At 38.9% G+C, this 12993-nt stretch overlaps 2 protein-coding genes across 2 annotated transcripts in view; both read left to right on the top strand.

The window, feature by feature from the left end:
* Window positions 1-8874, top strand: part of LOC101845931 (alpha-L-fucosidase) — a 22932-nt gene extending 14058 nt beyond the window's left edge. The window contains exon 9 of the mRNA XM_035970221.1: window positions 8775-8874. Coding sequence (XP_035826114.1) covers window positions 8775-8800 — 26 coding nt within the window. The 3' untranslated portion in view covers window positions 8801-8874. The remainder of the gene's footprint in view (window positions 1-8774) is intronic.
* Window positions 8833-12736, top strand: LOC101848757 (general transcription factor IIF subunit 2). Its single transcript, XM_035970224.1, has 7 exons — window positions 8833-8847; window positions 9685-9764; window positions 10326-10543; window positions 10908-10934; window positions 11487-11568; window positions 11998-12094; window positions 12569-12736. The coding sequence occupies exons 1-7, from the start codon at window positions 8833-8835 to the stop codon at window positions 12734-12736; spliced, it is 687 nt and encodes a 228-aa protein (XP_035826117.1).
* The last annotated feature ends 257 nt before the right edge of the window (window positions 12737-12993 follow it).

Genomic DNA, 12993 nt, shown 5'->3' with positions numbered 1-12993 from the left:
TAATAATTATGTTATTAAACATAATATTATCGTATCGCTGGCATTTGCAACACAATTTTATTTAAAATCTGGGAACTGCGAAACTTGCAAGGGACATTACTCTGAAATAAATTGATAAAAGTAAAAGCAAGCTAGATATCTACAGCTACACAGAGTAGTAGTAGAGTTACAGGAGTCGTTCGGTGTACAGTGCGTGCATAGGATCAGATTTTTTATAAAAAGTACATGACACTTTTTTTTATATATAGATCTATCTATCCAACTGACCGTAAGTTTCAATGTATTCCTTAATGACAGGAGCAGATTACAGGGACATTCGTTCTGTTCAGTTATCATCTCTTCATATTCACTGCTTTACTTTGTTGATTGTCAGCTTCCCAAAATGGCCTTTCTCCCAAAATAACAAGTTTTTACTGTCACGTCTCGTTTTGCCAGCTTGCAGATGTGGGGAAGTAAAATTATACTTAAACTTTAGTTAACCAATCGCTATTGGGCAAAATGTAGTTACAGTCTGTTTGTACAAGTAGAATCTAGATCTAGATCTAGATCTAGATCTAGTTTGTTTTGTATGCGACCAGAGGTTGCACTCGACCAGGTCCACTTGTCATTGTCTTAAGTAGGCTCTAGAAGTCTAGAGGCTTAGGCAGGCTCAGGAGGCGCCTTAGGCCTTATATACTTACTTAACTATGACCAAAGATACTACACCCCTACGGCCTACACGGTAAGATGCTGCAGCTCCCTCTTTCCCTCTGTAAAAAAAATGGGTGCTTTTTCGGTAGTTCCAACCCCCCTTATTTGAGCCTGACCTAGATCTAGATCTAGATCTATATGTTTGATTCGCGGTGAGCTAAGATATCAAACCTAACAACTGCAAAACATTAAATTATGGTAAAATTCAGGGGGGGCATGCCCCCCTGAAACCCCACTTCCTATTTTTATTAGGTCAGGGGGGCAAGCCCCCCTGAAACCCCCCTACTCTTGTGGTCCAAACCCGTGAATAAAATTGCTGGGTGGGAACTACCGAAAAAGCGCCAAAAAATGTACCACGTTTAAAATAGGCCACGCCCCCAGCGAGCGTGTGACTGAGCCCCGATGGCTTGGCACTGGGCTTGTTGGATAGAGTAGAATGAGAGTGTCCTTGTTAATTCTACTCTAGGGCCCATTCTAATCTAGAATCTAGATCTAAATAATTATATAGATCTAGATCTATATACCAAACTATCAAGGTATTTTAATAATTTATGTAGATCTAAAATATTTAAAAAGGAAAACATTAGATTAAAAAATAGCCTCACTTCGGTAACGAGTGATAAGATCAGAGGGTGAATTTTTACTTTCACTCCCGCACACAGATGCACTGTTTCAGGTCAAACTGCTGTACTGTTTGCTGCAGATCACACATAAAGCCACTAAAACTGTCGCAAATCAATTATTTTCAAGACAATTTCAAATCTAACTGTAAAAAATCAAATTATATATATGTAAAAGGCCTTCCTCTATGTAAAAACAGGGGGGCATGCCCCCCTGTAACCTCCCAGATTTTCTTTTACACCAGTGGGGCAGGCCCCCCTGGAACCCCGCGATTGGTAGAAGCATGTCAGACATGTCTATCTCGGTTAAAAACAATCAAATATTTCAAAAAAACTATTAATTTGCGACGGAAATGAAGTTGATATTCATGTTCAGCGCATCAATATTTAGTAGAAAATAGACAACTGGTAGCTGAGTGTGAGACGGGAGGGAAAGTAAAAAAATACAGATCAGAGGATAAATCTATACCGGGTGCATAGTAGGCTCACGATCTACTAGAATCTAAATCAAGATCTAGTTCTAGGCCTAGACCTAGACATTGACAATCACGAAATCTAGGCCTAGAGCAATATTATTGATCGTATTGATGACAGGATCTTTAGGAGTATGCATTATTAGACATCAAAAGATAGTGTCAATTAGTATTAATATTAGATATACCAGGGAAGACTGCAATAGCAGAATAGAGAGAGAAAGAGGGGGGGGGGGAACTAAATAAGCTATTACAGTTAAAACGACAAACATGCACACAGAGAGATAGATGAGTGGGTGACTGAGTGAGAGAGAGAGAGAGTACAAAGAATACAACATAGAAGTATATTTTATGTCTCTCTCTTTTCTAAGGGCTCACCCAGTGACACAGTCACCTATGCACTCATTGGACCTTCGTTAGGTTCTTTCAATTTTCCTCGACTACACAGCTGATACCAGCTCATCATAGACGGAATAATAATATGCTTGAGGTGCTGTGTGTGTTCCTGAGATTTAACTTATTTATATAAGTGTTATAAATCACGTCGTACCACTTTTAAGGCAACTTTTTCATTAGATGAAAATTAGAAAAAAATTTGGAAGGGGAACGGTTTCGTCCCCGCCATCCAGAAGAATCTAGAGCTAACTTAGAATAAAGAGATGGAAGACAAAGTTGATTCTCCTCATTCGAATTGTTCCTAAAATACCGTGGCTCACCGTGAGTATATGAAAATCATCATTGTTGAGCTCATAGCGCTTGATTTTTAGTAGTAAAGAAGTGGAACCAACCTAAGCCCCACCCAAATCTCGGTCCACCCACCGCCACTGGATGTTTGTGGAGGTGGTTTTTGTGATGCGCATGAAGATGATTTGATGATGATGTGATGGTGGCCATGATGATGATAAAATGTACAGAAGTGGTCAGGACATGGTGTGTGTGTGTGTATGCGAGCGTGCGTGCGTGCGTACAAATGTGTATGAGTATGTGTGGTGAGAGAGAATTGAATTGAATTGAATTAGACTTTATTGACTTTCGAGAATAAAATTACATAATAATCTACAACACAGAAAACATATACATCTATATAACATTTATTGCATCTAGAATCTAGTTCTACATCTAATGGAATGGACCCACACACAACAAAGTACAGAGTACAAAGCATTGGTCATAGTCAAGGATGCATGATGCAGAGAGTAAACAAAGCTTACAGGCTGGACTCTGATCTCTCTAGTTTAGCTCTAATCTAGACTCTAGATTAAAAAATCAATTTCACATTGTCTTTCCATTTTTCGTCCTTTGGGAATCTGAAGAATCAATTATTTAGTTTTTCCTCTGGAATTAGAACGGCTGATCGCTGAACAAAACTGGCCAGTAATGCAGACAGCATGAGCGTTGCGAGTCTCTCGCTGTGTTTGTTTACATACTGTCGCACGCTCGCCGCTAGTGGCGCTAGTAGTCGACGTGCCTCACAAAATTCGGCCACTGCAGCATCTTACTGTAGGCTGTACTATCTTTGCTATGACTATAATCTACTCTAGTCTATAGAGATCTACATATCTAGTCTATTCTTTTATGATGGCTATGACAATGGTCATAATGACGGCGATTGTTAAGGTTCCCGCTTTTAATTCCGATATGTGCGTTTTTCATAGCCTCAGGCATGTTTCGCTTTTGTCCCTAACTGCCCTAACCCAGGTTGACCACCAGGCCCTGGGAATCCCCCGGGAATTTGAAAAAAATCGCTGTGACCTGGGAATGCCCCGAGAATTTGAGGAAATCTATAAATTGCCCAGAGAAAAACCCTGGAAAATACTTATAAAAGTTCTCGAACATTTGTCAACCAAATCGAATAAACGTCTTTGGGTTCATTTTTGCCGGTCGCAATTGTGATTTATAATTCGGCTTTTTCCGGTCTGAGAGTACGTTTCAGGCAAACAGGCGGCTATGGCGGCAAGCTGAAGTGTATGTGTGATACCGAAGCACGATCTACGAAGGCAACACCAGATGACAAAAACTGAACTTGGAAGCAAATTTTAGAATTTTGGTTATCTCTGCAAAGCGCGTGTTGGTGCCGGCCCCTTGTATGAAATAGGGATCCGTCATACTCATACCTTGTAAGCCATGTTTTTTAATTGAAGGTTTCGTGCTTCATTGGATGGGTGATAGTACGTATGTTTCATCGTCTTTGGTGGGTTGTTTTTTTTTATAGAGGTGTGACCTCATCAAGTGACATTTTTCTTGTCTCCCCCCCCCCCCCCTACCCTCTCTCTGTCTCTCTATCTCTCTCTCTTCTCTCTCTCTCTCTCTCTCTCTCGTCTCTCTCTCGTGATAGTAAATTACATGTATTAAACATCTATATTTTAGCTTTCTGTTCAAATCCGCAGATTTTCAGTGTCACTGTTGCCCTCCCTCAGTTCTTACACCTCTCATAATGAAATAGGTTTACTATACTTGAGCCATTCATTCAAGTTGTTACTCTTCTTTGAGTTTGAGCAATAATTTTTGTTTTTCACGTTTATAATATATAAATATAAATCTTGACACCCGAACTGGTTCTTGACAGTTGATGTTCTGGTTCTGTGCCTTTTCTCAAGCTCAAAACAAGATTCATTTTTATATAGTTTATATAGGCGAATGAGGAGAAAATATAAAAAGAACAGACTGAAATACATAAGTCACACAGTATCCCAGTGCCACACTGACATGTATGTTGTTGACTGGATATAATGTACCTACACATGCATGTGTGTGTGTGTATGTATAAATGGAGCGTGCGCTGTCATTGTTACGTAACATGCCCCTGGAAAACGGATGAGCCCCCCCCTGGAACATTGAGAAGGCGGGTTGGCAGTCACCCCTCTAACCCTAACCCTAAGCCTAACCCTAACCCTGAAAAACGCGCTTATCGGAATTAAATGCGGAAATCTTAACAATCGCCACAATGACTAATATATATATAATGGATGGTAAGGTGATCATTCAAGTCATGCCTTGCCATATATTGGCCTATTCTGTGTGCCGAATACATTTTCAGCTGTCGAGGGTGGGAGCAACTTCATTAGTTTGTCCACGCAGCATTACAAGTGTTCTTGGCTTGTGCATGGCCATATATATACCAAAAATCTGGTAAATTTTTACTTTCACTCCCGCACACAGATGCACTGCTTCAGGGGTCAAACTACAATTATGTTGTTTGCTGCAGATCACACATAAAGCCACCAAAACTGTCGCAAAACAATTATTTTCAAGAACATTTCGAACCAAACTGTAAAATATATCAAACTGTGGGTTTGAAACAGGGGGGCAGGCCCCCTGAAACCCCCCGTTCTAGATCTAGTGTAATATAGCTCGATTAAGAAAAATCAAATATTTCAAAAACTGTTAATTTGCGACGGAAAAGAAGTTGATATTCTTGTTCAGCGCATCCATATTTAGATCTAGTAGAAAATGGACAACTGGTAGTTAATCAAGTGTGTGAAGGGAGAGAAAGTAAAAGAATACCAAAAATCGAAGTGACTATTTGGACTCTAGTCCGATTAGACAAAAATTATATTCGGACTCTGAATTGAGTCCTGCATGACGTCACTTTCATCTTCTGACCCTTTTTCCTAAACATTTCCTGCTATGAAAATTTTTTTCGTTTATAATAACTATCGAGACATGAGCTTTAATACCCAGTTACTAGAGACTAGATCTCATGGGTGTTATATTTCAGGGCTGACCCGGAATTCCGCGTTGGCGAGATTATCTGATCTGCATCAAATTTTAATAAAAAGGCTACTGAAGCGACTTACTTGAGTTTGCCATTACCATTCATTCATCAGGCCCGATCCTCTTCACCCCCACCTCGCCAGCGCAGTGTGTATGGAGACGCGGCATGTGACGTCAATTGACCGGCTCTAGATCTACACAGTGTGGGAAGCGCCCGTTGAACTTTTTGTCAGTAGAAACGCGGAGCACTATTTTGCGAAGTATTGATGCCGGACTTAGTTGTTGACTTGCTCCTGGAAGTTGTGTTGGATCTTTGCTAGGCTAACACGTGTTATTTCGAAGTAGTATCGATTTGGTATTCCGACTTGGGACATTTTCAAGATCTACTCCCACTCAGAATTCTCCAATGATGGCTTGATAAATGTTTCAATTGCGACAAGTGATCAATATTATTCAGAGTTCTGCTGTTACTTTCAAAACAAGCTTTGTCCGAGTTCTGGTTATTCGGGCCCAAGGCATCCAAAAATAGTTCCGATATCTTCGGTCGGGCCCATCGTATCAAAACCCGTCAGTGAAACTGTTTCAATTGCAGGTTCGCACCACGTGACATGACTTCGGCGTGTGAGTTGTGCGTGTGTTGGGGACCATCAGTTGACGGGGTCAACTTAATAATATAATAATAATAATAATATATAACATATATATAGCGCATTTCCCAAAAAAGTGGCTCAATGTGCTTTACATTGGAATACCCATTTTTCAAAAACCTTTCTTACTACTTCCTTTCTTCCCGTGCAAAATACATTAATGCACACACACACACACATACACACACACAGACTATTTTCATCCAGACATAAAAACAGAACAACTATAATGAAAGATAACGTTAAAAGCTTATGAAGGATAGGCCTGTAGGAACAGAAAATGTTTAAGATGTCTTTTGAAGCTATCAAGTGTTTTTATTTGTCTTAGTTTCATGGGTAATCTGTTCCACATAAATGGACCAAGATATGAGAAAGATCTCTCTCCATATGATTTGTATGATTTTACAGGTGTCACAAGTAGGGTGTTATTGTTTCATGCATGCTGGTTGAAGCGTCTTTCGGGACCTATCGGGAAGGGGTGGGGGGGGTGTTAGACACTCGGACTAGGGGTGCTTGACGTGATACTTCATGATTTATTTTAAAAAGAAAACTGATAAAACGCACACACTCGCAGAGAGACAGACAGAGGGCATATTATACAGGTATTTACATGGATGTATTTATGGACACCCCAGGAAAATGTTAAGTCAGCTCGCCAGTCACCGTGGTGATTTTTCGGTGGCCCCAATTTTCCTACTGACGCACAGGTCTCGGTCTAGGGCTGGGCTGAAATGTTTTTTGATTGGTCACTGGAAATGTATCTTTGATAGAAGGTTTCTGACTGGTGTTTGAGTTTGAGTGACTGCGTGTAATGTTTAGGTAGATCTAGATCTAGGCCTGATGCGCGACATGCGTAAATGCCGTAAAACACTAGACAGGCCTCTATAGGATTAAAGATTAGCCAAATAAGCCTAATAATAATAAGCTGCGCTCGAAGAAAAAGCTTATTCAAATACCTATTCAACGTAGGAATCATCAAGTTCAAGGCATTTCTCCATTTGATGTACTGAGCGGTCAAAGACAGTGGCCAGTGATCGTTTGTCCAAGGTCCCGAGTGCTTTACTTATAGCCTCTTGAGTCTGGTCCTCGTCCTCAAATTGCCGACCTCGCAGCATTTCTTTCGCCTTGGGGAAGAGGTGGAAGTTGAATGGAACGAGATCGGGCGAATAGGGCCGGTGTTCCAGTAATTCCCACGAGTAGCCCTAAAAAAGCTCGTTCACAACTCTGGACTTGGGAACATGCGCGTTGTCATGATGCAGGATGACGCCTTCTTCAAGCAAAGCGGGTCTTTTGCCCGGGTTGCGAGTGCCAGCTTCTCTTTGAGGACGAATCTGTAGTAGTCACCATTGATAGTTATAGTTACGCCAGGTGTGACTAGCCAGCTCAGTATGTCACTCATGTCGAAAAAAACCCAATGTGGTGCATCACTTTTCTCTGCCCGAGTTTTCTGTGTGCGCTTCATCTTTCATGTCAGACCTCCCATCTTCAACCTCTCTGATCCATTTCCTTACTATTTGAATTGATGGGGCATTATTCCCTATTACTTTGTATAGATCACCATGGGTTTCAGCTGCAGACTTTGAAAATTTGATCACAACTCGGACATCGTAGCATGAGTAGGTTGCACCAATGTTTTGCTCAGTCATTTTCCTCGAATTTGCCTTGGACAAAGTGCACAAGAGCACCACACTTGACACGTCACAGCTCTATAACCCGTGCACCAATGCCCTTGCACTATGGCGTTGAGATTTTTTAGACATGATGTCATGACGTCACAAAATTTAGCGTCTGTTGGTTGTGTACTTTGGATTTTATGGAGGAAGGAAACTTTATTCTGAGACAGACCTCGTACCTCCTTACACTCACATAAATCACTTAAAAGCCGAGTCTGAATTAAAAAACCCACTTTTTTCAACCCAACTCCGAATAGATAAAACCCATATTCAGACTCGAGTCTGAGTAGATAAAAAAAATTTAATCAGACTCGAGTCCGAATAGAGCTGGCCATATATATGTGCCAACTGGTCACTGTATATTTAATTGAAACATTCTTCGTTCTTCATACATCGTGATCATGTGGGCAGAAAGTGTGGATGATTGTGTGTAATATGCTAACTATAGTAGTAGGGTTTTTTTTATTGTAGATTGACTGTCTTTCAGCTGCTGACCAGTGAACAATAATCTCCAGGTCATTGTTTTCTCATCCAGATTTCAAAACACACATTGATGTAATAGAGAGTACATTTCATTTCACTACACTTGAAACCAAAATGACCATTATTGAGACAGTTGAAAGAATGAGATATTTACTGAAATTCTACAAATGTGTAAAGATGTCAGTCTGCAATCCAGCACTTTTCATTTCCAGAACAAGGCATTCTGTCCTTGGATTTCCGCGAAAGCAGTTAGTGAGACTGGCTTACAAAGTGCTTTGTCTGCTAACGCTCGTTATTATAGATTTTAATTGTGGCTGCGTTGCTGTATATGATTTACACTATTTTTGGGGCATTAGTATCAACCTCCTTATAACTTATAACAGTACTGTAATCTAAGCTGTAATATCAATACTTTGCCTTTTTTTTTTTACTTGCACTGATTCTAATTTTCTGTAACTTTTGTCTGTTGTACAGGTTATGTCAAACCCTTCGCCTTCTGATATTGAGAGGGCGCATGAGCCCAGAGACATAGATGTGTCTGCTGCTGGTAGAGGTGTATGGCTTGTCAAGGTAAGCTGTATTAGAATAAGTACTTTAGGAAGAAGATTTGGCAGATATTAACTTGGTTGTGTATTGCCATTAATGGATGTTTTTAAAGGTCAATATCTTTTAAGGTGACTATCGTTGAAGTGGTTGGTTCTAAAACGATGCTAAGTTCCATTAGAATGATTTTGAAGAAAAAAATATGAAGAGTTCAGAGTTAATCTTGTTTTAGAATTGACCAGGAAGGTGAAAATAGACCACACTTTTTTACTCACAGTGTTTGTCTTTATTCTTTACTGGATAGTGTACGGACTGGAAATTCTGAGGACCATTGCCTTATTTTTTATTTTGTAACATAAACCCCAGTCTTAAGAATTAAGCTCTTCAGCTTCATTTTTTATCATCTTGATTAATCCCATGGAGGGGAGAATGGAAAACCATAGTTTTTCTCATCAGTTCACACTTTTGTTTTATATGACAGTGCATTGTCAAGTTGCTTTTGGGATATATACAAGGTTTCATCATTGTTCTACCCCTTATTTGATTATGAAAATTTTATTGGTTTCGTCATTATAATATATTGTATTCCTAATTAAATGTAAACAAAGAGCAATCTTAAACATAATTGAAACAGTTTTTAGTTGAAGGGTCAATGTATGAAGATGAAGTTCTTCTTGTGTGAGCAAAATACAATAACCCTTGCTCAGGAGAAGATAGTCATGCTTTCTAGACTTGCAATGATATTATTGATTGTTCTTTGTATGTTGTATCATTGTTAACCAAGTTCCTTCAAGTACAAATATAAACACGTATGAGTGGTTTGTGTATGTTTTTGTGTCAGGTACCAAAATATTTGTCGGAGCAATGGAAGAAGTGCCCCAGTGGAAAGGATGTTGGAAAGCTCAAAATTTCTAAACCAAAGTGAGTTATACAACTTATGCAATGCTTTTCATATTATGTAAGAGATCAAGAGAAATATCAGCAAAATTATTTAGGACTAAAAAAAATGCATACGTATTATTGTCAATTCTATTTTGTTTGAAATTTTGTTTCTGCTTTTCAATATTGTATAATAAGAAAATGGTTTATATAATGTAATGACCTTTAAAGTGGCTTAACAGTTTGATATAATATATTAGCCTAGCACTATTTTGTGTCCAAAAGTCTTTTTATTCAGTTTTACTGAGATTGGCCATCCTACAAGACACATTTTTTATTTACTTTAAAAGGGAGCTTTACACCCTGGAGAGGCAATAAGCCAAGAAGAAATATCCCCTCACAGATAATCAAAATTCAAACTCCATGTGGGTTGGAACCTCAGTTTACCATGCACTGACATTTCTTTTGAAATATTTGAAATATTCATAATGATGAAGTTCTGATATTGCAAAAGCCTGAAGGTGTAAGAAAATTTTCAATATTTCATGTTTATCTTGACTTTTGTAATTTGGTTTTTGGTTTTTTTCTGAAATAAATTCCCAGAATTCCAAACAAGAAGCCAGATATTGTGTTCACTAGCTATGATGTGTCTGCAAAGGCAGGGGGTGCCACGGCGATGGCATCTGGGCCCTCGGCACCTATCAGCACCCTCCCCGTCGCCCCCAAGCCTCCTGCACGCAACTCAAGCATTCGCAACCACAAGTTTGTGGTGACCAGTGTCGCAAATCAAAACTTGGTGGTCATGTCACAAATTAAGTCAGGTGCGTCTGGCGATAAAAAGCCTGTGAAGTATTGGGTTGATTTGACACCATTGTAGCTTGCAGCAAATGATGTATGCATTGGGCATTGGGTGGTTTGCTTGTTTGTTTGTTTGGGGGTTTTTTTTGTTTGGGTGGTTGTTAAAAAAAAATGTCCCCATACAGCTCAATAAACTTTTTTTTTTTAATATGGTGGAAGGGAAGGGTGGGGGATTGAGCAGAATTTTTAACACATTTTTTAGACCTTATTTGCTGTATGTTGAGGTATAGTTGTAATAAATGTGGTTTCCAGTTGTTGGTATTGTTGTTTTTTTAAACCAAATGCAAACTGGTGACAGTTTTTCTCTTTTCTCTCTTGATGTTTCAGATAATATTGGAAGAGACCCAGCGTCAGGTAGAGACTCATCATTATTCTTTGAGAGACAGAAAAGTGTGAAGCCTATACAAACTCAATATGTTTACTGACTCGTTTTATGTTGAATGCATATTAAGTTTTACTCTGTTATATTTTCAAAATTTTTGTGATTTTTAAAAGTTCTTTTTCTCATAAGATATTCCTTCAGTGGCGTTGACCTGTGCAGAGCAATTTTAATCTCATAATCGGGTATTCGAGCTAATAAATTTCTAATCAGTTTAGTCTTACGGTAACATTTTTCAGCTGTAACAGGAACATACTTATAGCAGTAAATTCCGACACTGCTTTTAATGTGTTGCAAAATGTTTTTGTATTGTGTGTTGGCAAAAATTTCCTGCCATTTAGGTGTGAAGTTTTTTAGGTTGGTTGGTGGGTGGGTTTTTTTGTGTGTGGTCTGTTCCTTCTATTTTATTCCAGTGGTTCTATTAGCTTGTATCGCCCGTGTTATCTCAACGTAACTGAATTTTTTTATTGTGCAGAGGGAAGTTTTTCACACCTTCACTTCTTTCTTTTTTTCCCCTTTTGCAACAGACAAAATTTGTGTGGAAGGAAAGGTGTTACAGAGGGCAGAATGCCATCCCATTGTGGACGATAACTACAGGTTACTTAAAAAGTAAGTGTACCTATAAATAAAGTCATTGGCTTGTTCAAAGACGAAAAGGTGTATTTTATACCCTAACAAAGAGCAGTTACAGATTATATTCTTTATTGAAAGAAATAGTGATTTTCATAAAAAGACCAAAAGATGTTTCTTATATCTTTCACTATTTTTCTCTTCTGTGTGGGCTGTGTACAGGTTGCAACATATTCTTTCAAAGAGAAATTATGTTATTGTACTTTCATACTCAGTTACTATATTTTTTGTAATTGTTTGCTAATGGGGAAATATGTTCTCTTTCAAAGATTATGAGGTGTTAAAGTGGTCAGTTTAATTAATTTTGGACATCTATTTCGTCCTTCTGGGGAGAAAAGTACTCTTTCAAAGACAAAAAGGTATAATATCAGTTTCAATAGTTTTATGATTCATATTTTGTCCTTACAGGGAGCAGGTACAGGCCCAGAACACTCCAGCTCGTCAGATAAAACTCTTGCCTGGCATTGTGCAGTCTTACAAACCAGTCAGTGACCACTACAACAATGTAAGTCAGTTCAAGTTTAGCTTTTCAATCAATTCAGCATATGGCTGCCTGAAGAACAGGAGACACTACAGTCTGGTAGGAATATATGTATAATATTGATTATAATCATTGGCACTGTAGGTTGAGCTAAAGAAATTTGTGCAGTTGTCGAAATACGAGAGATTTTCATGTATCAAGCTTTAACGTGCTCAAGAAACCTTCAGCCTTCTGTTTTTGTCCCTATCAGTGAAGATTAAGTAGGAAGGCTTGTTGATCCTGCTAACCATGTGGTGAAGAATTTTGAAAACCCTGAGGAACTCTTTAGCATAAAAGGCAGACACATTACCACTGAGCTAACTTATCATCAACACCGAACACAGGAGAACACTGCGAGGGCTTGGAGGTATAAGTATAACGAGTTGTGAGCAGACTAAATGTTGTTAGAATTTGGCTGAATTTCACGAAAAATTAACTGTGCCTTTTTTTTCTGATCAGGTTGAAGAAAGAAAAGCGAAAAAGACGGAAGCCAAAAGGTCGAGAGCAGAGAAAGAAAAAGTCATGGATATCTTGTTCAATGCCTTCGAGAAGCATCAGTTCTACAATGTCAAGGACTTGGTTGGCATTACCCAGCAGCCTGTGGTGAGTCCCAGTGTGAACAGTTGAGAGAAGCAGGATTATCAACTGTCCTGAATTTACTGGAACTCTCAAATTTTGGAATCAGGAATTTGATAGCCTTGTCATATACACTCTCATGTAATTTTGTTCATTGTTATGTAATCTGATGTTATAACACTGGGTCTGCCTTCTTCTCTGTCGCAGGAAGCACCTGTTAAACTTTTTGTCGGCATGAACTCAGAGCACTATTTTCCGAAATATCGATGCTGAGTTTAGTAGATTCTAGTTGTCTACACACACCACCC

This window comes from Aplysia californica, unplaced genomic scaffold, assembly GCF_000002075.1.
Source record: "Aplysia californica isolate F4 #8 unplaced genomic scaffold, AplCal3.0 scaffold00238, whole genome shotgun sequence".
In the NCBI taxonomy this organism is placed as follows: Eukaryota; Metazoa; Mollusca; class Gastropoda; order Aplysiida; family Aplysiidae; genus Aplysia; species Aplysia californica.
This window is presented reverse-complemented; position numbering and strand designations above follow the sequence as displayed.